General features: G+C 36.0%; 1 protein-coding gene across 1 annotated transcript; it reads right to left on the bottom strand.

Annotated features, from left to right (window-relative positions):
- Positions 1 to 1108: 1108 nt before the first annotated feature.
- IBSP (integrin binding sialoprotein) lies at positions 1109 to 15024 on the bottom strand. The gene is made up of 7 exons (XM_060654658.3): positions 14943 to 15024; positions 12289 to 12356; positions 12157 to 12207; positions 11984 to 12061; positions 8015 to 8080; positions 2736 to 2906; positions 1109 to 2138 (listed from the first exon to the last, which is right to left on the bottom strand). The coding sequence occupies exons 2-7, from the start codon at positions 12340 to 12342 to the stop codon at positions 1602 to 1604; spliced, it is 957 nt and encodes a 318-aa protein (XP_060510641.3). The 5' UTR covers positions 12343 to 12356; positions 14943 to 15024; the 3' UTR covers positions 1109 to 1601.
- Positions 15025 to 25789: the final 10765 nt, after the last annotated feature.

Raw genomic sequence — 25789 nt, 5'->3', positions numbered from 1 at the left:
AGGAGCACCTGGGTGGCTCAGTTGGTTAAGTGTTCATCTTTGCCTCAGGTCATGATCTTGCAGTTCATGAGTTCAAGCCCTGCATTGGGCTCTGTGCTGACAGCTCAGAGCCTGGAGCCTGCTTCAGATTCTGTGTCTGCTTCAGATTCTGTGTCTCCCTCTCTCTCTGCCCCTCCCCTGCTCATGCTCTGTCTCTCTCTCAAAAATAAATAAACATTAAAAAAATTTTTTAAATAAAAAAGAAGAGACAATTAGTTGGTGCATGTAATGCCTTATAACTGTTAGCTGTCAGACTAAAATCACTTTGAGGACTGGATTCTTCATTTCCATATGCCCAATGTCTAAACATTATCTGGTCCAATAACAAGTGTTCAGTGCATCTTGTAAGTGAATAAATAAAAAGATGAATGATGTTTGTATTCTTACTCCTTACCATTATCAACTTTTCTTCAGTATATTTGCTTTCAGGTTTAAAGTATGAATTGTAGTTAAGGCTTTGCATACCAGCCCTCTTTGGTGTGTGTGTGTGTATGTGTTTGTATGTGGATGTGTGCATATGTGTGGATGTGTGTGTGTGTGTGTGTGTGTGTGTGAGAGAGAGAGAGAGAGTTTTCTACTGCATCCATTCCCTACCCCATTTAAAACCTAAATCAAATAGGAGTAGGGTTGCCAGATATGAAATAGGATATTCCATTGAATTTGAATTTTAGATAAATAATGATTTATTTAGTATAAATATGTCCCAAATAGTTCACAGAGGTCAAATTGTGCACGGAGCATACTTACTTCTACTAAGGAGTTTTTCATTGTTTATCTGAAATTCAAATTTAACCAGGTACCCTATATTTTTGTTAAATCTGGCAACTCTAATAAAAGCCATTTCTTCTCCTGATGTGTATGGTTGACCATGCCCGCAAGCATGTCAAAATATTAGTTATGTTGATTTATCTATGATAGAATACTTCTAGTTCTTCTGAGTTTTAAAGCATAGTAGAAATAAGCTTTTATCCTTTAGCTCAGTTATTCCCCACTGGTCTCATATTTTTCAGTTCTGAATCTCTCATTTTTTCCTTAATTATAAGATATGGAAGATTGCATTTTTTATTTATGATAAAACCCATAGGTAGAATATACATAAAGGTCACATAAACATACATGAAGATGATAATTAAACACAATATACAGAGTTGGATAGGCAGTGTGATTAAAGAACTACATATTTCGTTTATAGTGTCATTAATGCCAATACATAGAAGCACTTCTTGCATGAAAAGTATGTTTTAGCAATTAATAGTGCAAATACGTTAAAAAAATATTTATAGAACTACAACCTCCAAACATTTAATTGAACTCAATCTCATGGATTGGTTTACCACTTGATAAATGGCCCTGATTTATAATAACCCTTCAATAACATACCAGGGAAAAGCAACAAGAAGCCCATTACTCGCAGAAGCAATTACAGAAAATTACTTTGGAACAGTAGCACCATTCCACATTATAATATGCACATTTGTTGTATTGCACCTTCCTGAGTTGAACTTTGAAAATGGTAGCCACACAAAATGCCAGAATGAATGAATTCATCCAAGGCTGGACTTTCACTGGTGGTAGTAGTAATCTTGACCATCATAGCTGTCATAGCTGCGCCCTTTATAGTAGCTGTACTCATCCTCATAGGCTCGGTAATTATCGCCACGAGGTTCTCCATTCTCATTTTCATAGACTTCATATCCATTGTCATATTCATTGGTGCCTGTTTGTTCATACTCTTCCTCATATCCAGTGGTGGTGGCTTCCCTAGATGGTCGGATGGTGGTCCCATAGAGCTCTGGTGGTGGGGTTGTAGGTTGAAATCCACCATTTGGAGAGGTTGTAGTCGTGGAACCACCATTGTCCTGCCTTCCAGCCATTGTGGTTCCTTCTGCATTGACTTCAGTGACACTTTCTTCTTCACCTTCTCCATTGTTTCCATCACTGCTGCCATTGCCATTTTCTACCTCTGTGCTGTTGGTGCTGGTGCTGTTTATGCCTTGTTCATTTTCATCCACTTCTGATTCATTTTCTTCATTTTCTTCATCTTCCTCTTCTTCTTCATCACTTTCCTCCTCTTTTGTAGCCTTTTTTGTATCCCCAGCCTGTAAGGAAAAGTTTAAAAGGATCCAGATTTGGTGTGAAAATGTGAAAACTTAAGACCATTATTTCATCCAACACAGGCTGTACCTACAGCCTTGTTTCAGATGTATTTTTGAATTGAAGCCAGTTTAACTTACAAAAGAATTGGTGAGTATTTTAAAAATTCAGAACTAGTACCTTTGATGGGTGTTTTAGAAATTCAGAATTAGTACTTTCGTCATTGGGTTTTGATAGAGAAAATGTACTTGATAAATAAGCTTTCCTTGTGGGAGATGCTTCCCATAGCTTTGCTATTCACTTTGTCTGTCTTGGAATCCTCTTCCCTGAAATGCAGTGGTATCTTTCAGGACCTTTTATCCATTGCCAAGATGCTTGTCCTTAGTCTTCTGTTATAATGTGGAAAGTCAGTGTAATAACATGGGAAGAGAATTTGCCTGGGAAAAGATATTTCCTTACTTGTAAACAGGGAAATTGAACCTGCTCTTGCTTTTTCAATGAGTTAATGAAGGTAATGTAGAACACCTGTGTATAGTGTCAAGCTAACCTTAGATTTCAGTAAAGAAATGAAATCAGATTTAACATTTTTGAGGAATTATTACCTTTTTGGGAAGTTGGATTGCAGCTAAACCTATGTTCCCTGTTCCAGGTGTGGTCTCCTCTCCATAGCCAGGTGTAGCAGAAAGGGTGGTGTTCTCAGCCTCAGATTCTTCATCTTCATTTTCATCAGAATTTGCATTCTCTTCATTGTTTTCTTCTTCATTTGAAGCTTCCTGGTAAAGATATCCAGAGCAAGAAAAGTTAGTTTATTTGGAAGAAAACTCAAAATTTTTTGGAGTCATGAGCCATTACTGAGAAAAACGTATTCCTCAGCCAACTCATCACCTAATGTTAACAATTCTGCTTCCTCTTATGACATTTGCACTTCTCACTTCTTAGAACTCAACTCAGAGTTATTTCATTCTACTCACGTCACTATAGTCTGTTTTAGATATTTCTGTATTCTATTTTATCAATTCAAAAATGTTTGTGTAATAATTTCAGCATATCTGACTACATGGTATTTTATTCTACAGGCTTTAGGCTCTTAAAGTCTTACCAATACTATTATAACATGGTAGTAAATAAATGCTTACATTTGCTGACAAATAAGCTGAGAACTTATACCTGTTACTCCTTATAGCAGCCTTGTAAGGTAGGATTATTGTTCTCTTTAGAAAGGGAAAGTGAGGGACGCCTGGGTGGCTCAGTCAGTTAAGCGTCCGACTTTGGCTCAGGTCATGATCTCACAGTTTGTGAGTTTGAGCCCCGCGTCGGGCTCTGTGCTGACAGCTCAGAGTCTGGAGCCTGCTTCAGATTCTTTGTCTCCCTCTCTCTGTGCCCCTCCCCTGCTCACGTTCTGTCTCTCTCTGTCTCTCAATAATAAACAAACATTAAAAAAAAAATTGGAAAGGGAAAGTGAGCTCAGAAAAGCTAAATAACTTGCTTAAGGTCTTATGCATGATGAAGCTGTATCTTTCTAATAAAAAAACAAAAAACCCCAGCCCTTTCTAATGCACTATGATGTTTTTGTTGAGGAAGAGGATTTATGTGAATTGTTCACACTACACCTAGGATATTTTTTCAGAAAGGAATTTTTATGGAAATCCCCCTCTTCAGACAAATTGATTGCATTTCTTATTTACTACCAAAAAGAAGTGAATATATTTCATTTGCTTTCAAGTGTATTTAGAGAAAAGAACCATATTTAATTCAAAATTTATCTGGCAGTATATAAGCCAATTTTGTGTTGTATGCAGTATTCAGAAGATTTTAGACATTTGACACACAATCAATTTTTCTGTGCAGTGAAGAAGCTAAACACTCCAAGAAATTTTTAGTGGTTATATTATGTTATTGCATGATTTTTTAAAAAAATTAACACTCCTCAAGTGAATGTTTATTATAATCTTACTAATCTTACTATATAACCTTATTGAACATTTTATTCTTTGCCTTTATGTTGTCAGGCAGTTATTTGTTAATTGAGTTAATCTCCCGATGTGATTCATAGCTAATATTAAAAGTCAGGGATTCAGGGGAGCCTGGGTGGCTCAGTCAGTTAAGCATCCAACTTCAGCTCAGGTCATGATCTCACAGTTCGTGGGTTTGAGCCGCACACAGGCTCTGTGCTGACAGCTCAGAGCCTGGAGCCTACTTCGGATATTCTTTCTCTCTCTTTCTCTCTCTCTCTCTCTCTCTCTCTCTCTCTCAAAAATAAATAAACATTTAAAAAAGTCAGGAATTCATACAGAGAGTTTATTTACTTTAAATAAGTACTGGAAAATTGAATTCATTTCAGTGTATCTAATCTCTTTAGATGATGACATTAAGATAAGTTTTAAGACTTTAAAACATGGATAAAGAAGATGTGATGTGTGTGTGTGTGTGTGTGCACACACACACACACACACAGCTATGAAAAAGAATCAAATCTTGACATTTGCAATAATATGAATGGAGCTAGAGAGTATTATGCCAACTGAAATAAGTCAGTCAAAGACAAATATCATATGATTTCACTCATATGTTGAATTTCAGAAACAAACCAGCACAGGGGGAAAAAAAGAGAGAGAGAGGCAACCCAAGAAACAGACTCTTAACCATAGAGAAGAAACTGATGATTACCAGAGGAGAGATTGGTGAGGGGATGGGTTATATAGGTGACTGAGATTAAGGAGTGCACTTGTAATGAGCATCAGGTGTTGTATGGAAGTATTGAATCAGTTTATTATATACCTGAAACTGATATTACTCTGTATATTAACTAATTGGAATTTAAATAAACACTTAAAAGATAATGCACAGATTTCAAAACAAAGTGGTAGAAGAAAAAAATGTTTATATAAAGAAAAAAAATAAACACAACCCAGGTTTAGCTTGCCTTATTACTAAAATAGAGTGGCTAAAGAAGAATATGTTTGTTTCATCAAATTTGTAAATTCCGATGTTTCAATAAACTCTTGGGGCTACTAGAGTCCACCCCTAAACAGTCTTTAAGCCAATTGTGTCAAATATCCCACAAACACCATACTGTTTATTTATTCATGTTTATGCTTTATTCCAACAGACTAAATCTTTCAGGGCAGGAGGAGGAAAGATTCTTAGAGTAGAACATATAATTTGGGTCCTGTACCATCTTTTTACACGTGAAAAACCTGAGGTCCAATGAGATAAATGGCTCACATGAGGTCAAATAGATGGTGGTTCACTAGTGGCAAGGTCATGAGTAAAGATCCAGACTCTCAAATCATGAAGTTCTACATTTTCTCCTACAATGCCCTTTCTTTCCTAGATACTTTCTTTTTTTTTTAAATATAATTTATTGTCAAATTGGCTAATATACAGTGTGTACAGTGTGCTCTTGGTTTTGGGGGTAGATTCCCGTGATAGATACTTTCTTTAAGGATATGATGTTGCAATGAATTAAGAAGGAAAACAGGTCAGTCTGTTGATGGGTATTAACTTCAAATATCTTTTTGAATAGAAAAATTAGTATTAATGTTTTAAAACTGTTATTAACCCACTAGACTGGCTAAAATGGCTGAAAGACACAACTGTTGGTGAGAACGTGGAGTAACTGATATACTAATAGAGGGAGATCACAGTGCATTTGCTTTGGTTACATCTACTTAGGCTGAACATATGCATACCTTTTGGCCTCCAGAAATAAATGCATGTGTTCACCAGAAGGAGTACTAGAATGTTCATAGCAGCTCTCTTTGGTATAGCCCAAACTTGGAAACTTCCCCAAAGGCCCATCAACAAAAGCATAATACATTGTGGTATATTCACTTCATAAGATACTCACAATGAGAATGAATGACTTAGAGCTGTAGAACGATATGGATTAACTTTTGAAGTTGGGAGTAGAAGATGCCACGCAAAAAAAGAGTATATGATACATGATTCTATTTTTATAATATGCAAAAACGGGTGAAAACTGTTAGGATTCAAAATAACAGTTGCTCTTGGTGGGTTTGGTTAATGAGTAAAATGGAACACAGAGCATATGCTGCTTTTTGATATGGGTGCTTTTTGAAACTGTGTGTTCAATTTCTGAAATTTCAACGGTCTGTATACATATGATAATTGTGTTGTATATATTATATTTTTATAAAGTTTTTTTTTAAAGTGAGGCTGAATAGTTTAGAAATGGAAAAAAAAACTGTGATCATCATCAGATAGAAAATATGCCTAAGCACCCTCTAATGTGAATACCATTCCTGGAGACTCTATGTATTTAACCTGAATTGCCAATGAAATTTTAGGGAAGAAATGGGGAAAAAGGAAGTTCTAGAATCTCTTCATGATAGAAGCCTTCAGATTTATGTATCCACTTTTCTATGATCACTTTTAATGAATGATGTTTGGAGTATTTATTCCTCCGAAGTTTTCAAAACTAAACCACAAATATTTTTTGGGCACCATATATCATAGAAGAAACTGTGCTAAGCAGTGTGAGGAGCTATAAGGAGGATACAGTCTGTTTTTCCCCAAAGCTGGAGATGAAACCTATGGTCTCTTGCCCTCTGGGTCGTTAGGAGTTTGCAGGTAAGTTTTGGGAGGATAGTAAATGTTCAGAGATTGTTGACAAAATTTTGAGCATGTGTGATTTCATCATAGTTTTTAAACCTTACTGTCCTCGATCCTCAACCTCCATCATAACAAATGAAGAACTATTGCCAAAAGGTATGCAGTCTAATTGAGAAATCTACCTGGCAAAGCAATTTTGCGATCACTGTACAGCAAAGAACTGTAGTTAAATAGATTACCCCAGCTTAGTTCTTGTGTAAGATTACTATATGGAACTCCTGGCAAAATTTTGTGGGATTTAGTAGGTGGCATTTTTCCTGGTACTGGCTTGGTATTCTTGTAAGGTCTTCCCTTAAGCGATTAGGGTAAATTATAGTACTGGAAATGATACTTTTATGGTTAAAAAAATAAAATCAAATGAATTATTTGTCACTTTTAAAGTTCCCATACCATTTTGTTTTCAAGATAGCAGATGTTTATCCATGATCCATTTTTGACTGTCATTGCCCCTTCATAAATAGCACTTAAGAATACCTGAATTTAGAAGGTCCCCAAAGCAGTGGATAGCTATAATTGACTATCCAGGAAAATGTACCTAATTAGTATGTTTTCTTGAGCAAGAGTGTCAGTTATAAACAGGTTAGCACAATTTCCAAGGTATACAGATGAATTTTAGCTGTGAACTACACTAATTTGAGGTACTATGGAGGACTATGTATAGAATATGTAGTACTATATGTACTTATACATCTTGAGTATTTGCCTTTATGTAAGACCATAAATTTTATTTTTAGACAAAATGACATATGCAATTCCCATTTAAAAGAATAACCATACTTGGTGGGTCAAGAAAAACAGATGAATCATAATAATATTGTAGAGGATATAAGATTAGCTTTTCATATACTACCCACTTAGTAAGTTGAGCTTAAGTTCAGTCCTTAAAACAAGTATTGCACTGAGTTTAGGTACTTGTCTTTACCATCCTGCACTATCCACCTAAATATAAATGATCCTCCCTTTTCTTTTTATCAGAATGTACATTTCTTCCAACTTATAACAGAGACATTTTTGTTTTTGTGCACCACTTATAGGTAACTTGAACGCCAAATGCAGTAGCATTTTAAACAGGTCATTTTAGTTTATTCTAATTTAAATAATATTCTCCTTGTCCAAAATAGAAGATTGTGGGTAGTTGGTAAACTGGCAATGGCTTGTTTGCTAAGTCCAGACTACAGTAGACTAGTTTCCTATTTGTTTTCATGCTGCCTGGTTTGTTTTGAAAAATCCTGCAGAAATTCCTTACCTCTTCTTCTTCCTCCTCTTCTGAACTGTCACCGTCTCCGTTTTCTTCAGATGAGTCACTACTGCTCTAAAAAAAAAATACATCTATATATATATGAATTCATACATATATGAATATATGGGTACATATATAGGTACACATACATTCAACACAAAAGGAGATTTCCTGCTGATTGAATTAAGATAAAATATTCACAAATATTTACTGAAACTAATTAGTATTGCCATCTTGATTTATTTCTCATGTGAATTTAGTTCTCATGTGAATCTGAGAAAAAGATATGAAGAGATTGGGAATATATAAAATGAGGTTGGAGAGAAACAGGTGCTTTATAATGATCAAGATATGAAATGAGGTAGGCATTTCAACCCCAAAAGCATAGGAAATATGTTAAAACATTTTGTATATAAAAACTAGAACAATGAATCATGGAATTGCCTATGTCTGCAAGGACAAGATGATTATCTGATTCAATTTATTTTACAGAGAAGGAATCAAGCCCAGAGCTGTTTTGATTTCTCCAACAGTTCGAGGCAAATGAACTAACACACAGATCACATTGTTTTATTTCCTTTATAAAATATAAATGAAATGATGATTAGGGTTGTTATGAAATAAAAGTTGTTACTGAATGATTCTCTTAAATAATGAGCTCTCCTGATGAATTTAAATTAGAATTTGACTTGAAATTAAATTTGCATATAATTTTTAGTATCTTTCAGTCTAATTAAAGCTAATCCATAAAATAAGCCTCCCTCTATATATAAATGGGATTTTATATATATGAGGTAAAAATTATATAAGAGCAAAATTAATTCATTTAGGAAAATTACAGAGTGCCGTGCCTCTAAAGTGCTCAATATTGAATGAGAACATTTTAAACCAAGGAGTCTGTATATAAAAATATAATTATAACTTAATGAGCTTTGCTACTTTTTAAGAGGAAATATAAACCTAAACATCTCTTACCGAGACTTTAAAACAGAGGAGACTTTTTATCTTCCAATGATAAATTGAATTTTCCCTCTTTTTCTGCAACTACCCCTAATGGCACCAGGTAGATAAATGGATACCCAACTTAAGATTCTGTCATTTTTAAAAAAAATTTTTTAATGTATGTTATTTTTGAGAGAGAGAGCGTGAGCGGGTGAGGGGCAGGAAGAGAGGGAGACACAGAATCCAAAGCAGGCTCCAGGCTCTGACCTGTCAGCACAGAACCCAACGCAGGGCTTGAACCCACGAACTGTGAGACCATGACCTGAGCCGAAATCTGTCACTTAACCAACTGAGCCACCCAGGTGCCCCAAGATTCTGTCATTATCTGCCCTGAAAATCTTAGTTTTGATTCTGATGATCCAATTAAGCACTCTGGGTCTTAGAAAACAGAGATGCAGAAGAACCTCAGGATTAGGGATCAGATATGAGGAAGCACTCGTGTGTCAGTCCTGCTCAGGGCTGTCCCTGTATGGCTCATTCTTCACGTGGCCATGCCATCCACCCAAGAAAAGAGAATTATTTGTCCTCTTGAGCCAAGAATAACTAACCTTGGGTGGAAAAGAGAATAATTACATCTGCTCTTCCACTACCATGACCTTAAGGGTTGTGCTTTCCTAGCCCAGAGGGTGAACAAAACATAATATTACATGTAAACTATTTCTGTTTGTTAGTTAATAGAGAGGGCAGCATATTTCTGCAATGTATTTTGTCTCGGTGGGAGTGTTTGAATCTTTTTATAGGTTTCCTCACCTCTAGCCTTCTTGCTATCCCAACCACTCTTCAGTTAGTGTCTGCAGTGAGAACAATTTTAAAACTTCATGAAATCCCCTGAAACCTTGGCATTTTCTTTTTTCCTTTCTTTCATTTATGCTTTATTTCCAGTTTTTAAGTCATATTCTTCTGGAAGTCAAATATGTATATGACACATATATGTATGTATGTGTATTTTACCATTACTCCTTTCAGCTTCTATCACTCCCATTTATTCAATCCCCAAATTACATTTCAGACATTGTTTTGAGAATGAGGATAGTAGTAAGAGATGAAGTTGGAAACATAGGCAGTCTCCCTGTGTCAAGCACTGTGATAGCTAAGATAAGTCCAATAAAAGAAATATAAAGTTTCTGCCCTCTAAGAATTCACACACAATTCAAATAATATTTGAATCCTGAAAGAAACAGTTTCCTCAATTAAAAATGCTTAGGGTATTAAGCTTATTTATACTTCCATCTCTGTAGCTAAGCGGATAGATAAGCAATGGGTCGATTGTTGACAGCTTTGAAATTAATATGACATATTTCATGGAAGTTGGTATTTTAGAAACGATTATATATAAACACATATTTGTTTGATTAAAACATTAATTTCAAAGCCGGTACAGCCAATGCATTTTGTGATGACAATCTGGGCACCAAATACTTGATAGACTTAAGAGAATAAATAATATAGAGCTATGGAAAATATATAAGTAGACATGTAAGGGAGAAAATTCTGGGAATCAAACTTTGCAAGTAGGAGAATAGATCATAAATACTAGGTCAGACTGATGGATTAGGGCATACATTTTATTGTATACTTTTTAAATACAACTATTTTACAAATTCTACATTATTTGAGATGAATTTATCTGTATATAATTTCTCTAAATTTTTTATATTAAAGATCTACCTAAAGATCTTTGAACTTTGAATTTATCAGGAATGAAAAATATAACCTCTCCTAATATCTTTTCGCTATAGATATTTTAATTGGATCACATTTATATTTCTACAAAAATTGATAGTTGGGAATATCTCTTAAGTACCTGATATTTTAGAAAAATTGAGGAGCTATTCAGAAATTTAAATTTATTACCATTTCCACTGAGTTTAAAAAAGAGAATGAAGCACACATTTAAATGAGCAGTGTTTATTTGTGGGCCTGAGGTATACCAAAGAATGGAAGACAGTTCTGAAAACCCACAACTCTTGTATCATCTATGCTCATATTTCTGTGGCCACACACATTCCATAATTATTGTGGTGCTATAATTACTTTAAGATTATCATTTCCTATCATTGTATGATTTGGAAATGGGTTAGCCCAACATATGGTAGGATGCTCTGCCAAGCCACTGTGCTGAGGCATCATTTTCAGCATCTTGACTGCTCTTAGTGTCCCAGGAATCCTGGGTCAGATGTGCATAATTGGTGCCCTGAACCCAAACCGTGTAGTAATAAAAATAGCACAATTCTGGTTTGTCAAATATTTTAAATCAATACCACACCCTCCAGTTTTCAAAGGCCTTCTTCGCCGGTAACCCATAAAAAGAGAAATTCTTATTTTTAGTATTTGTTATTTTCTTTTTTGTTTACAAGTTTTAAGGATGTTTTTCTCACAAGCTTTTAGTTCACTTCATGAATTTTTTCTCTTTCCTCTGCAGTTTTTGAACCATGCTTCCATTATAGCTAAGCTTCAATACTTGGCATACTGCTCTAGTGACCAACACAGGTCAGAGGTTCAGAAAATCCTCAGCAATCACGAATGTTATTTTAAATTGTCTCTGCTGTTTATGAAATCAATTTTTTCCTTACCAATTAAAGGACTCTAAATTATTAGGTCTAAAACAGCTGTATGACAGTATTGACTCAACTATAGTATGACAGTTAGTGGCCTTATCACTGTCTTAATTGTCAACAACTGGTAAAGTTGTCCATTTTGTCAGTGTTAGCCAAAATACCTGAACTCTATGTACCAAGGTATTTGCTTTTATTATATCATTCTAGACTGGGCCCAAATGGTTTTATTCTCTGTGTGTATATCTCTGCTTTAAAAGAGAACTTAGGAATAAGTTGTTTTGTATTAAAAACAAACTTTTTGTAGTAAGTCTTTCTGGCTGAATTTTAGTGAGAGTTGAATTTTGGCATTTTGTAGTTAAATTTGATTACCTTTAAATTATAATGGGTGAGAAAGAAAATTAATTTTTATACTTACCTGAACTGGAAATCGTTTTAGAGGAGGATAAAAGTAGGCATTCTTGTAAAGGTAATATCGTGGCCTGTACTTAAAGACCTGCATAAACAGAGTAAATAATATATTCATGTTTAATATGCAATAAATCTAGAGTAAGTATAGTCAGACCAAGAAAGTATGCTAAAATTAATTACCCCATTTTCTTCAGAATCCTCTAATTTGGCTCTTCGATGCAAATTTTTCATCTGTTTAAAAGAACATTTAATCATTACATACATGAAAAGACAAAAATGGAAATAACTATAGGTTTTTAATACAGAACTTACTGAGAAAGCACAGGCCATTCCCAAAATGCTGAGCAAAATTAAAGCAGTCTTCATTTTGGTGAATGTTTCTGGAATTAATGAAGTGGTAAAGTTAATATATATTAAAACTAAGAGTATAACTTTTTTTTACTCATACTAGAAGAACTATTTAATTGGTTTTTGTGTCTGTCCAGTTACAGTTTTGACTAAGACCAAATTTCTGGCTTTTATTTCAAAATTGTTCCTCTTTGTTTTTAAGTGGTAGAAAACTGACTTTGTTTAAATAATCTTGAATTCCATATTTGGTTTTATCTATCTATCTACCTATCTATTTATTTTAAATTTTATTTCTTTTGAGAGAGAGAGAAGGAGTAGGGGAGGGGCAGAGAGAGAGGGTGAGAGAGAATGCCCAGCTCATGGGACATGGGGGCTCAGTCTCATGACTGTGAGATCATGACCTGAACTGATATCAAGAGTCAGATTCTTTCTTAACTGACAGAGGCACCTAGGAGCACTCCATATTTGATTTTAACCTATCTGCTGTGATTTGTCAGTGGCAGACCATTTCATTACTGTAAGGGGCTTGAATGCTTAGTGTACTTCACGTTGAGCAAAGAGGCTTCCTAATATCATTGACATAGGAATGTCAGCTAAGGAATTGAATTGTTAGTATATGATCTGTTTTGTTTATAATTAAAAACTAAGTAAAAATTGAATACATTTATATGATTGCTTTTACATCAGTGATTGTACAACGGGTTTTGAACTATGAGTTTTTTTTTAACATGAGAAATAGGAACTGTTTTCCTGTGGTTACCTTAGAGAAAAAAACTTTCTTTTTTTTTCAGTGTATGAAATCCATAATATGTGAAATACTATTCTCATAGCATGTAGCACCAAACAGCCATGTCTAAGAGTGATTCTATGGGAAGAGCTCATCAGACTTTCACCTTGGGATATCAGGGGAAAATTTCCTCAAATTAGGTTGTTCTCCAGCTCCATTTAAGCTTTCCATCACTAGTGCGGGAGACTATCACAGGATGGATCAAGGGCTCTTCAGGGTCAGGGCAATAGGCATCATGGAGACGTCAATGCTATGGAAGGATTGATTCTGAAATGCAACTCTCAGAATGGGAGTAGTTCCCACACAGTCCTGGGGTTTGCAGTCATACAGAGATCTCACTTCTACATAGATTCCTCATAAGTAAAAAGAGAGGGATAGTGAAATCATATTCTACTTTAGTTTTATTCTATTTGATAAAATCCTACTTTAATAGAGGTTGAATAAACTTAGCTGAAAGTCTACTAATACCCATCCACTTGCACTGACATATACATTTAACTGAGAGTGCTTAACTGAGAGTGACAGCTTTGGCAACGTTTTAGAAGCAATATGTAATGGTGGTGGCAATTTCCCCATAAACACATTTGGAAAAGTAATATTTAAAATGTATGAAATCCATGTATTCTGTATTCTGAAGTTTGATTTTGCATTTTGTCATTAGCCAGAATTTATGGCATCCTTACTGAGTATCTGACACTAAAACATTACACAGAATAAGACTTAACTTGAAGAAGGTGTCTTGGGTCCTAAGTCACACTCGATTTGTGGCAGACTGGGTCTTCTGATTTTGATGCCTATATACTTCCTCATAGTTCTGTCTAATTTTAGTAAAATTCTTAGTGACCACACCATGATAAAGAGGCTTTTCCCCAAAGGGGGCCTATCTGTATAAGATGTTTTTATTGCTATTGGGGTGCTTAAGTAATACTTCGAACTTTTGTCACCCATGGTCAGACTCACCAGCAAGTGGGAAGATTATTACTCTGTAGCTTTATGAAAAGAGTTGGAATATTTATAATGTCTTAACTTAAAACTTAAGTATATATAACTGTATACAGGATTTTGATTACATAAATTTCTCATAACAAAGCATAAAAACAACTAGATGAAAACATAGTACGAATAGTATAAAAAGAACCAAGTGATTCATGTAGGCAGCAATTGGCTGCCTACATAAATTTCATTTTATTTACTTTATGATTCATAAAAAACAAAGACGTCTATAGTGACCACTACTAACCCAGACAACAATTCAAACATTCTTAAAGGATAGTTTTGAAAATCTAATTATAAGTTTTCATTGGGAAGAGTATGATAAACTACCAGCATTATTTATTTCTCTAGTGTTGATGTATTTTTCCATACTGATTTTAGAGATACGGGATATTAACACTTGGAAACCAGATATATAACATATTGAAAAGATATTGTATGTAATTGAAGTATAGATTAGGCATAATTTATGGAGAAGTCTGCCTACATTGAGGCAGATTTAGAAGTGAAAAATAGTATTTCAGTCAGCTTATCTTGAATACATCAGAATGAGGAAACAGTTATTTGTGAGATGGAGAGATAGAAAGTAGTTTTATAGTTTACGTGCACAATATTAAAAACTTATTTACATGCATAGGTTAATAAATTTAACCTTTTGGAAAGAATCTAAAATCTGAGGTACTAGTTTAATGAGAAGCCAGTGTTAAATTACATACAAATTACCTTCTATACAATGCAGTAGATCAGCATTTAAATAAAAAATTCAAAGCCACGTCCAGAGATCTAAAATGTGGAGTGTTCGATTTTAAGAAAATGAAGTCGTCATATTAAATCTTACCCTTTTGCAGTTCTGGAGTGAGGAGACAGGCTAACAGGAGTGAGTGACACAGATTGAATATTTCCTCTGCTCTCTCACTCACTCATTTGCTTACTGTGACTGGCTATAAACTCTTCCTTGCCTTCTAACAGCCAATCACTGTCAGGGGCAAGTGATGTCAGAATGTGGATTCTCACCAGAAAACCCCCAAACTTCAACACTTTTTCAAGACACGGGCTCAGTTAAATAAACATGAAATGTGGTTCTAGTGCCAAGAGGTTTGCATTGTGGAATTTAATTGAAGGTTAAGATGAAGATGAATAGTTTGAGTTCTGAATATATATAATAATACACTAGATATGAATTAAAATAAATAGCAAAAGATTTAACCATTTAAAAATTTTATAATCATACAAGTTTTCAGTATGTTGAAAGGAAAGGAAACTTATTGTCATCAGGTACAATCCTGTATTATTAATTTAGTAAAAAAATCAAATAATAAAGTGAAGGAGCTGATGAACAGTTAATATTTTAATATCAATATATTTTTTCTAAAATATGTTTCAGTGACTCATAAATTAAAATTGCTGTAATTAAAAACAACCCCATAAATTTTGTTCAGTTTACCAAACCTTGAATTATTGAGCTTTCCACTGAACCAGGACAGTGGAGAGCCAGTGTTCTAGGACATGAAGAGCCAAATATAAAAAAGATCTGGTCCCTGTCTAAAATTTACACAGTTTCATAGACAGACTTATAGCTGTAAAACACAACAATGAAAATATCTACAAGATTTAGAGATCAGAATAGGAATTTGCTAGGTTATCAATAAGGGAGAGGTTATCAATAAAGAAAAGGAAAGCATTCTTAGGAATAGATTTAAAGGATACAGAAATGAATGAACATAATTAGACCAAAACTGTCTAATATTTACTGAGTGCTCTCATGCTATTTCTGTGCTATTTCAGTCATCCCTCACACATACAGAAAATAATTCAGTTAGATTATCCCATTCTGCAAGTGAGGTAAGTGAGGCACAGAGATGGTATGTCCTGGGTTGCATGGCTAGAAAATGGGGGAATATAGAGATCAAAGTCAAGTCTATTTCTAGAGTCTACTTTTAATCACTATAGATCCTTGTTGGCACATTCAGAGGGCTTCAGTGATTCAATAAACTGGAATATAGTGAGTAGAAGTCATGAAGATGAGGGTGGTTGAATAGACAAAGACCAGATGATGGAGGGGACTCTAGGTTGCACTAAGGAGTATGGATTCCACTGTGGAAAAGAAAATATCAAAGGGTTAACGCAGAGAAATAATATATTTAGATTTGTAACTTAGAAAAATCTTTTGTTGACAAGGCAGATCTGGGTTGAGGAAAGCAAGATAGTTAGGGAGGAGTGGGGCTCCAAGAAACTTTTCTAGTGATTCAGGAAGTCAGTGTGACAAAGGTCTGAACTAAAGCAGGGGCCATGGGGGTGGAAAGGATGGAACAAATGAGAGAGATGTCAAATAGATAAAATTGATAGGACTTAGTGAAAGTAAGAGAAGTGGAGAAGCCTAAGATGATTTCTGAACTTATGCCTTGGGTAATTTTGTGAGTGGCGGGACCATATCTCATATCATACCTAGCAGAGTAATTGGTATATTATAATCATTCAGTGAGATGTTAACAGCTTATGATATAATGAAAGGAGTAGAGAACTGCGAATGAAAAGACTGGGGGTTTGTTCTTGATTTTACCACTGTGTGAAATACTTGACTACAATGAGGCTTCAATTTAATCCATTTTTTAAAAATAGGGCAATTTCGGGGCGCCTGGGTGGCTCAGTCGGTTAAGCGTCTGACTTCAGCTCAGGTCACGATCTCGCGGTCCGTGAGTTCGAGCCCCGCGTCAGGCTCTGGGCTGATGGCTCAGAGCCTGGAGCCTGCTTCCGATTCTGTGTCTTCTTCTCTCTCTGTCCCTCCCCTGTTCATGCTCTGTCTCTCTCTGTCCCAAAAATAAATAAACGTTAAAAAAATTTTTTTTAAAAATAGGGCAATTTTCAACCAAAAATGAACCAGTCACTGTGTGCCTCTATCACCTGTGAAGCATTCTTGCCAAATAAATGGACTTGAATCTGATGAAGCCTCTCTATGTACCAGGTGAGAGAATATACTAGGCACAAAAGAATATGTAAAATGACACCACTAGGGTGTATTTAGCAAAATCCAGAATGTGGGAAACGTTATAGGACATATTACCTGGTTTATATTTTATTAGCAAGGAAAATTTTAAAAGAAGAAAGGGAAAACTATAGATAAAAAAGACTTCAGAGTCATATCTAGAGAAATTATGAAACAATTGGAGAAATGTTGAATGCTCACCATTTTATGGTATTATAAAATTATTGTTAATTTGGGGGGAATAGTATTGTTCTTTTTTTAGAAAAAAGTCTAATTTCTATTGAACTCATATATTTAAAAAGAATTTAATGTTTGTTTATTTTTGAGAGAGAGCATGAGTAGGGGAGGGGCAGAGAGAGAGAGGGACACACAGAATCTGAAACAGGCTCCAGGCTCTGAGCTGTCAGCACAGAACCCCATGCGGGACTTGAACTCACAAACTGTGAGATCATGACCTGAGCTGGAAGTCAGACACTTAACTGACTGAGCTACCCAGGTGCCCCAAACTCATATTTTTTAATTGAAGTATAGTGACACACAATATTACATTTGTGTACATTTGTACAACATAGTGATTCAACAACTCTACCTTATTCTCTGCTCACTACAAGTGTAGCTACCACCTGTAAGCATACAATGCTATTACATTCCCATTGACTGTATTTCCTAGGCTGTACCTTCCATCCCTGTGATTTACAAATTCCATAACTGGAAGCCTGTATCTCCCACTCCTCTTCACCCATTTTGTTAATCCCTCCATCCTCCTCCCCTCTGGCAACCATCAGTTTGTTCTCTGTATTTATGGGTCTGTTTGTTAGTTGTTTTGTTAGTTTTCACATATAAGTGATATCATGTGACATATATCTTTCTCTGTTGGACTTATTTCACTTAGTATAATATCTTCTAGGTCCATCCGTGTTGTCACAAATGGCAAGATCTCATTCTGTTTTATGGCTGAGTAATACTCCATTGTGTGCATATACCATATCTTCTTTATCCATTTATCAATGGACACTTACCCTGTTTCCATATCTTGGCTATTGTAAATAATGTTGTGATGAACATAAGAATGCATATGTCTTAAGCAGGAAAGAACATCCAATGGAAAAAAGACAGTCTCTTTAACAAATGGTGCTGGGAGAACTGGACAGCAACATGCAGAAGGTTGCAACTAGACCACTTTCTCACACCATTCACAAAAATAAACTCAAAATGGATAAAGGACCTGAATGTGAGACAGGAAACCATCAAAACCTTAGAGGAGAAAGCAGGAAAAGACCTCTCTGACCTCAGCCGTAGCAATCTCTTACTCGGCACATCCCCAAAGGCAAGGGAATTAAAAGCAAAAGTGAATTACTGGGACCTTATGAAGATAAAAAGCTTCTGCACAGCAAAGGAAACAACCAACAAAACTAAAAGGCAACCAACGGAATGGGAAAAGATATTTGCAAATGACACATCGGACAAAGGGCTAGTATCCAAAATCTATAAAGAGCTCATCAAACTCCATACCCGAAAAACAAATAACCCAGTGAAGAAATGGGCAGAAAACATGAATAGACACTTCTCTAAAGAAGACATCCGGATGGCCAACAGGCACATGAAAAGATGTTCAACGTCGCTCCTTATCAGGGAAATACAAATCAAAACCACACTCAGATACCACCTCACGCCAGTCAGAGTGGCCAAAATGAAGAAATCAGGAGACTATAGATGCTGGAGAGGATGTGGAGAAACAGGAACCCTCTTGCACTGTTGGTGGGAATGCAAATTGGTGCAGCCGCTCTGGAAAGCAGTGTGGAGGTTCCTCAGAAAATTAAAAATAGACCTACCCTATGACCCAGCAATAGCACTGCTAGGAATTTATCCAAGGGATACAGGAGTACTGATGCATAGGGGCACCTGTACCCCAATGTTTATAGCGGCACTCTCAACAATAGCCAAATTATGGAAAGAGCCTAAATGTCCATCAACTGATGAATGGATAAAGAAATTGTGGTTTATATACACAATGGAATACTACGTGGCAATGAGAAAAAATGAAATATGGCCTTTTGTAGCAACATGGATGGAACTGGAGAGTGTGATGCTAAGTGAAATAAGCCATACAGAGAAAGACAGATACCATATGGTTTCACTCTTATGTGGATCCTGAGAAACATAACAGAAACCCATGGGGGAGGGGAAGGAAAAAAAAAAAAAAAAAAAAAAGAGGTTAGAGTGGGAGAGAGCCAAAGCATAAGAGACTGTTAAAAACTGAGAACAAACTGAGGGTTGATGGGGGGTGGGAGGGAGGGCAGGGTGGGAGGGAGGGCAGGGTGGGTGATGGGTATTGAGGAGGGCACCTTTTGGGATGAGCACTGGGTGTTGTATGGAAACCAATTTGACAGTAAATTTCATATATTAAAAAATAAAAAAAATTAAAAAAAAAAAAAAAAAAAAAAAAAAAGAATGCATATGTCTTTTCAAATTAGTGTTTGTTTTTCTTTGGGTAAATATCCAGTAGTGGAATTGCTGGATCATATGGTATTTCTATTTTGAATTTTTTGAGGACCCTCCATACTGTTTTCCATAGCAGTTATACCAATTTACATTCCTACCAACAGTGCTGTAGGGTTCCTTTTTCTTCACATTCTTGCCAACACTTGTTATTTCTTGTCTTTTTGATACTAGCCATTCTGACAGGTGTAAGGTGAGGTCTCATTGTGGATTTGATTTTCATTTCCCTGATAATTAGTAATGTTGAGATCTTTTTATGTGTCTATTGACTATTTGTATGTATTCTGTGGAAAAATGTCTATTCAGTTCCTCTTGCCCATTTTTAATTGGATTATTTGGGTTTTTTTGGTGTTGAGTTGTATAAGTTCTTGATGTATTTTAGAAATTAACCCCTAATTGGATATATCATTTGTTAGTATCTTCTGATATTATTATGTGTTAAAAAGAATTGTTATATTTTAGAAATTCATGGTAAAATATTTATGGATAAAACAGTTATCTGTGGGTGTGGATGAAGATGAAACAAGATTGACTATAAATTGATAATCATTGAATTGGTGATAGGTTACCCTAGGGATTCATTATACGGTTCTCTTCACTTTGTGTATGTTTGAAATGGTCTATAAAGTTTTTTTTAATGTAAATAATTGAGTCAAATCTCTAATCCAGTCAGACTCTACCTATTAGTTGACTAGATATATTCATGCATGGTCATTGGAGCATTTTTTCTAAGGAGTCGTGCTAGAGAAAAAATAAATCACAAATCCTTATTAATTCTACTTTTGATATAATCAGGGTTGTCTCAACACTTAAAAAATTTTTTTTCTAATGTTTTTATCTTTGAAGGAGAGAGAGACAGCATGAGCGGGTGGAGGGTGGTGGCAGAGAGAGAGAGGGGGACAGAGAATCTGAAGCAGGCTCCAGGCTCCAAGCTGTCAGCACACAGCCCGATGCAGGGCTCGAACTCATGAACCGTGAGATCATAACCTGAACCCAAGTCGGATGCTTAACTGACTAAGCCACCCAGGTGCCCCTCATCATCACTTTTTGTTGCAATCTCATTGTTTTGATAATCTTTACTTAAACTGGTTGTTATGAGTTGATTCTCTTAGATGACATATGAACACACATTCATCTCATTGGCATGCCACAACCAAATTGCACTGTGTGGTGAGTCATTTCTGGGGAAACCCCACATTCATTGTGATGTATCCCTCTTTTTTACATGCCATATATACTCGCTTGCCAAATCCTGTTAACACAACCTCCACAGTTCTTTAGAATCCAGACTTCTCTCTCCTTTCTTGTCCCTGTGTTTGTTCAAGTCCTCATTACTTCTTGCCAGGTTATAGTCAGAATATTCTAATTGTGGACATGTTACCTATTTCCCCTTCCAAAATATTCTGTGATTCAGGATTTAGAATCAAGGATTGAGGTAGAGTCCTGGTGCTGTCTCTTACTAGCTTTTGACCTTGGTTAAAACTCTCTCAACCTAAAAAGTCTGACCCCGACTTTCTTTTTTATTGTTTATTTGTTTTTGAGAGGAGCAACCAAGTGGTGGAGGTACAGAGAGAGGAGGACAGAGGATTTGAAGCAGGTTCTGCACTGACAGCAGAGAGCTCATGTGGGGCTTGAACCCATGAACCGTACGTAGCTCATGACCTGAGCTGAAGTTGGACACTCAACCAACTGAGCCACCCAGGCATCCCCAACTTTCTTTTCCAGTATCATTTATTACTTCTTGCCTGCTAGAATACATTGCAAGATGGTCTATATAAGGCTTATGAATAACCAAGTCTAAAAAGTAGATAAATACTATTAAAACATATTTTCATGTGAGGTCTCTTGGCAGCTCTTAATTGAAATCTTAGTAACTAGAATTTTCTAGAATAAAGGATAAAATTTCCTCCCCTCCAGTAGAAAAATGCTGAAATCTTGGCTATGCTAACACTGTATTTATTACTATACCCTTCTATTATTTCTTCCATATCCACTCTTTCTCTGAAACCAAAAGGTAGTATCTGGTTTAGACACCAACACTCACCTTTACAATACTCTTCTCCTGAACTGTCTCATTAACAGCCTAATTGCTCTTTGATGTTACATCACTAGAAACCTTTTCTAGCCAGTCCTTTTATTTACAGTATGCATTATGTCTTCCATCCATGCTTACCTATTCAACCTTAGTGGAACCTAGTTGGAAAACCTAATTTTTCCATTAATGAGTATCTGGATTTAGGACTTTATACAATCAGTCAATTGTTGTCACTTACTGAGCTCTTTTAAGCCTGGTGGTAGGCAATACGACAGGTTTTTTGTTTTGTTTTGTTTCCCCCCCTCAGAGTTTATAAACCAGTCAAGCTCTCCCTCCCTACTTACTTCCCAGGCTGCCTCTGTTTATGTGGAAGTCCAGTAATGCTTTTCCTAACCCCACCCAATATTCCAATAAAACTTTCATGTATTCCATAGCCAGAAATAACAAATACCAAACTCGTACCTAATATAAATTCCTGTTTAAGAAGCATCATGTTCTCTTACTATAATATTGTGACCTCATGTGGTAGTGGTGGTGTGCCTGTCATCTGTTTTTTATTGTGAGCTTCTGGAGGGCAAGGAGTATATCTTTTTAAATTACTGTATATGGAATCAGGGAAACCACATCTATGGCTATTTACACAAGACTGGATGTTCTCATAGAAACTGACATCAGGTGAACATTGATTCCTTGCCCTTTCTAAAGAAAGGTAAAGGTTGACACATAGATTCTTCTCTTTCCTGTCTCCAGGGGAAAGCTCCTGAATTTGTTTTCCCTATCCAAATCTTCTTTATTCAAGATTTGGCTGGAGTGAATAATAGTTAAGTCTTGCTGGATCTTTCTATAGCTTTCCCAGCTCTCTTTCTCTGTCTACCATCTACTTTTCCCTAATATCTTTCATTGGCATTTGATTTTCAAATCTCTTTAATAAAACAAAAACCTCCTTCATATATACACATTCCCATCCAGCTACTCATGTATTTCTCTCTTCTTCACAATTAAGTTTCTTGAGAGTTGTCAACTTTTTGAAAAATGTTTATGTTTTTTTTAAAAATGTTTTGATGTTTGTTTTCGAGAGAAAGAGACAGAGAGTGAGCAGGGGAGGGGCAAAGGGAGAGGGAGACACAGAATCTGAAGCAGGCTACAGGCTCCGAGCTGTCAGCACAGAGCCGGGCGTGAGGCTCAAACCCATGAGCCATGAGATCAAGACCTAAGCCAAAGTCATACGCTCAACTCACTGAGCCACCCAGACAACCCCTATTTATTTATTTTTGAGAGAAAGAGGGAGGCAGAGAGAGAGGGAGACAGAGAATCCCAAGCAGACTCTCCGTAGTGAGCACAGAGCCCGATGCTGGGCTCAAACCCACAAACCATGGGCTCATTACCTGAGCCGAAATCAAGAGTCAGATCCTTAACCAACTGAGCCACCCAGGTGCCCTGAGAGTTGTCAACTTCTAATGACCCAATTTCTTTTTTTGTTTGTTTTTTAAATTTTTTTTAGTGTTTGTTTTTGAGAGAGAGAGAGAGAAACAGAGAGTGAGGTGGGGGCCAGAGAGAGAGGGAGACACAGAATCTAAAGCAGGCTTCAGCCTCTGAGCTGTCAGCACAGAGCCTGAAGTGGGACTCAAACCCACAAACTGGGATCATGACCTGAGTCGAAGTTGGACATTCAACTGACTGAGTCACCCAGGTGCCCCTAATGACCCAATTTATTCACCTTCTCATTTCTCAACCTACTGCAATATGGTTTTTGCCCCCACAACTTTGTGGAAACTTGTCTCATAAAGGTGACCGATATCTTCATTTTGGTTAATCAATGAGTGCTTGTTAGTTAACTGGAGTGAACACTCTCAGTCTTTATATTCTTTTGTTGATAGCAATTGATGCCACTGTTTCCTCCTCTTTCAAAAGCCTGTACCTACCTACCACATGCATGGTACTGCATTCTCTGGTCTTCTCTTCCTCCCTGCCTACTATTTCTCAACTGCTCTTATGTGTTACTCTTTCTCTAGCTGTATTTTAGATGTTTTTGTTTTCAGGTTTCTGTCCTTGTCCATCTCCTCTTCTCATTCTCCAGTCTCTCTTGATGATCTCTTTCATTCCCATGGCTTCACTTACTCACTTGGTTTTTAGTATCGATATTCCTCCTATGCTTCAGGATTGAATATCAAACTTACACCTGATCTTAGCCAAAGAGCCAAGAAACGATGAATATCAAACTTACAATAGAAATCTCTACCTGGAACCTCCAAAATTACCTCAGATTGCCAAGTGTTCTTCCTCCTGTTTCTGTTCCAATTGCTCAAGCTAGAAATCTGAATGTCATTCTTATTACCTATCTGTCCTTTACCTCTTGCACCTCAGTGTAGTCCTGTGAATTCCTGTCAGTTCCACAGCCCTCAAATCTTACTTCAGTCCACCCCCATTGTCACTGTTCTCTTATTTGAGGCCACTGTTGTCTTGCCTGGGTTAATATAAGAACATCTTTACTTTCTCTCCAGTCTGCTTTCCACATCATGGCCAAAATAATCTGTGCTTAAAATATTCCATGGCTCTAATACCTTCAGTATAAAATTTACACTCAGTGTCGCATAGAAAGCCCTTCAATTTCTGGCTTTAGCATAAGACTCCAGCCCCACCCCTTACACTTTCTTGCCTCACACTAAGATTAAGTCATACTAAAGTATTTCATTTCCTTTCCTCTGCCCCAGGTCTTTTTCTGGGAGCCTTTGTACATGCTATCTTTGTCTGTCTAACTTTGACCTGTCATTCACGACTCAGTTCTGAAGTCATATCCTTCAGAAAGCCTGTCCTGATTCCTAGGTCCACCTTGTCTGAGTTGCCTCTTTTGTATTTCCTAGCACTACTATAATAGTCCTGACCCTTCTTTATTGCAGCTGGTTGCTTATCATTCTTGCTGTCTGGATAGATTAGGAGTTGTTGAGGACAGGGACAAGGTCTTATTTACCATTGTATCTTTAACCACTCATCACAGTGCCTGATGTGAGCATTTATTCAATAAATGTTCTTGAAATAATGGCTGACTAAGAATGAATGAATGAAAGACTATTATAGTGTTTTATAATTTTTTTCATTATTGCCCATTAAGGAGAACATTTTAGTTTAAATTAATGTCTCCCTAAGGAGAGAAATTAAATACTAAGGAATAAGATTTTGTTGGAAAGAGTTGAACTTTGAAGGGCCACATACCATTGTAATATCTAAGAATGAGGAAGGGAATCTATACTGATTTCTAGAAGGCTGTCATGTCTATATCTATGCCAGCCAAAGTTAAGGAATTCTTTTCTACATATAGACAAATTGAGGGGTAATTTTGATCTTGCTCTTTATTTAATAATTTTCCTTGACTCTCTTCATGTTTTTAGCTAGAAGCAAATTTCTACTTCCAGAGTACAGTAACAGTAAGCCTTCTGTTGCATGCTATTATCTAATTATTCAGTTACTTGTGAATAACCTGATTGCTTCATGAATGTTCACTTTGTGGTGTTAAAATGACTATGACCAATATATCATTAAAATACCAATGATATATTGGTATTATATATACCAATATATACATATATTGTATATATATGTATGTATATATCTGTACCTATATAATTTTTATAAAATCACATTCTTTCATGAAAAACTGAAAAATGTGTTCTCAGACATCATTTCAGAGATTTCGCAATTGCACAATTGACAAACATAGCCTTTTACTTACTAGCTGGGTTGTATTTTTGGTATATCTTAGGTTTTTCATCGCCTCGGACCTTCTGCAATGATCTGCAATAATAACAGTTTGTGATTCCATGGAAAACAAATCACTGCCAATCTTTAGTTGTGGTCTCGCTGTAATTTTGTATGAGATACGGCTTATTGCATTACATCAACCATAAAGGTTGCAACATTCATTGGAAATCTGAGACCAGGTGACCATTTAGTGGACTTGTATTGGGATTTACTTTGATATTTTTTGCTTAAATGTGTCTAATGTGGATTCTTAGGGATAAGAATGGCCTAGCACATTCAATGGCCTAGCACATTCCAAGCAAATTTCTTCCTTTGGAGAATAATTTATGTATGTCTCATTTTCTTGAAGCTGGTTTATTCCCCTACCTGAGTTTTTATCTAGATTTTCAGTCCTAAAAATTTCTGATTTTAG

This window comes from Panthera onca, chromosome B1 (genome assembly GCF_046562875.1).
Source record: "Panthera onca isolate mPanOnc1 chromosome B1, mPanOnc1 haplotype 2, whole genome shotgun sequence".
NCBI lineage: Eukaryota > Metazoa > Chordata > Mammalia > Carnivora > Felidae > Panthera > Panthera onca.
This window is presented reverse-complemented; position numbering and strand designations above follow the sequence as displayed.

Coding starts and splice junctions, on each gene's coding strand:
- IBSP (XM_060654658.3), bottom strand. CDS start 12,342: ATGAAGACTGCTTTAATTTTGCTCAGCATTTTGGGAATGGCCTGTGCT. Junction 8,081..11,983: donor TAAAACGATTTCCAGTTCAG/GTAAGTATAAAA, acceptor TTTTTTTTTTAG/AGCAGTAGTGACTCATCTGA. Junction 2,139..2,735: donor CAATCCAACTTCCCAAAAAG/GTAATAATTCCT, acceptor TTTTCCTTACAG/GCTGGGGATACAAAAAAGGC.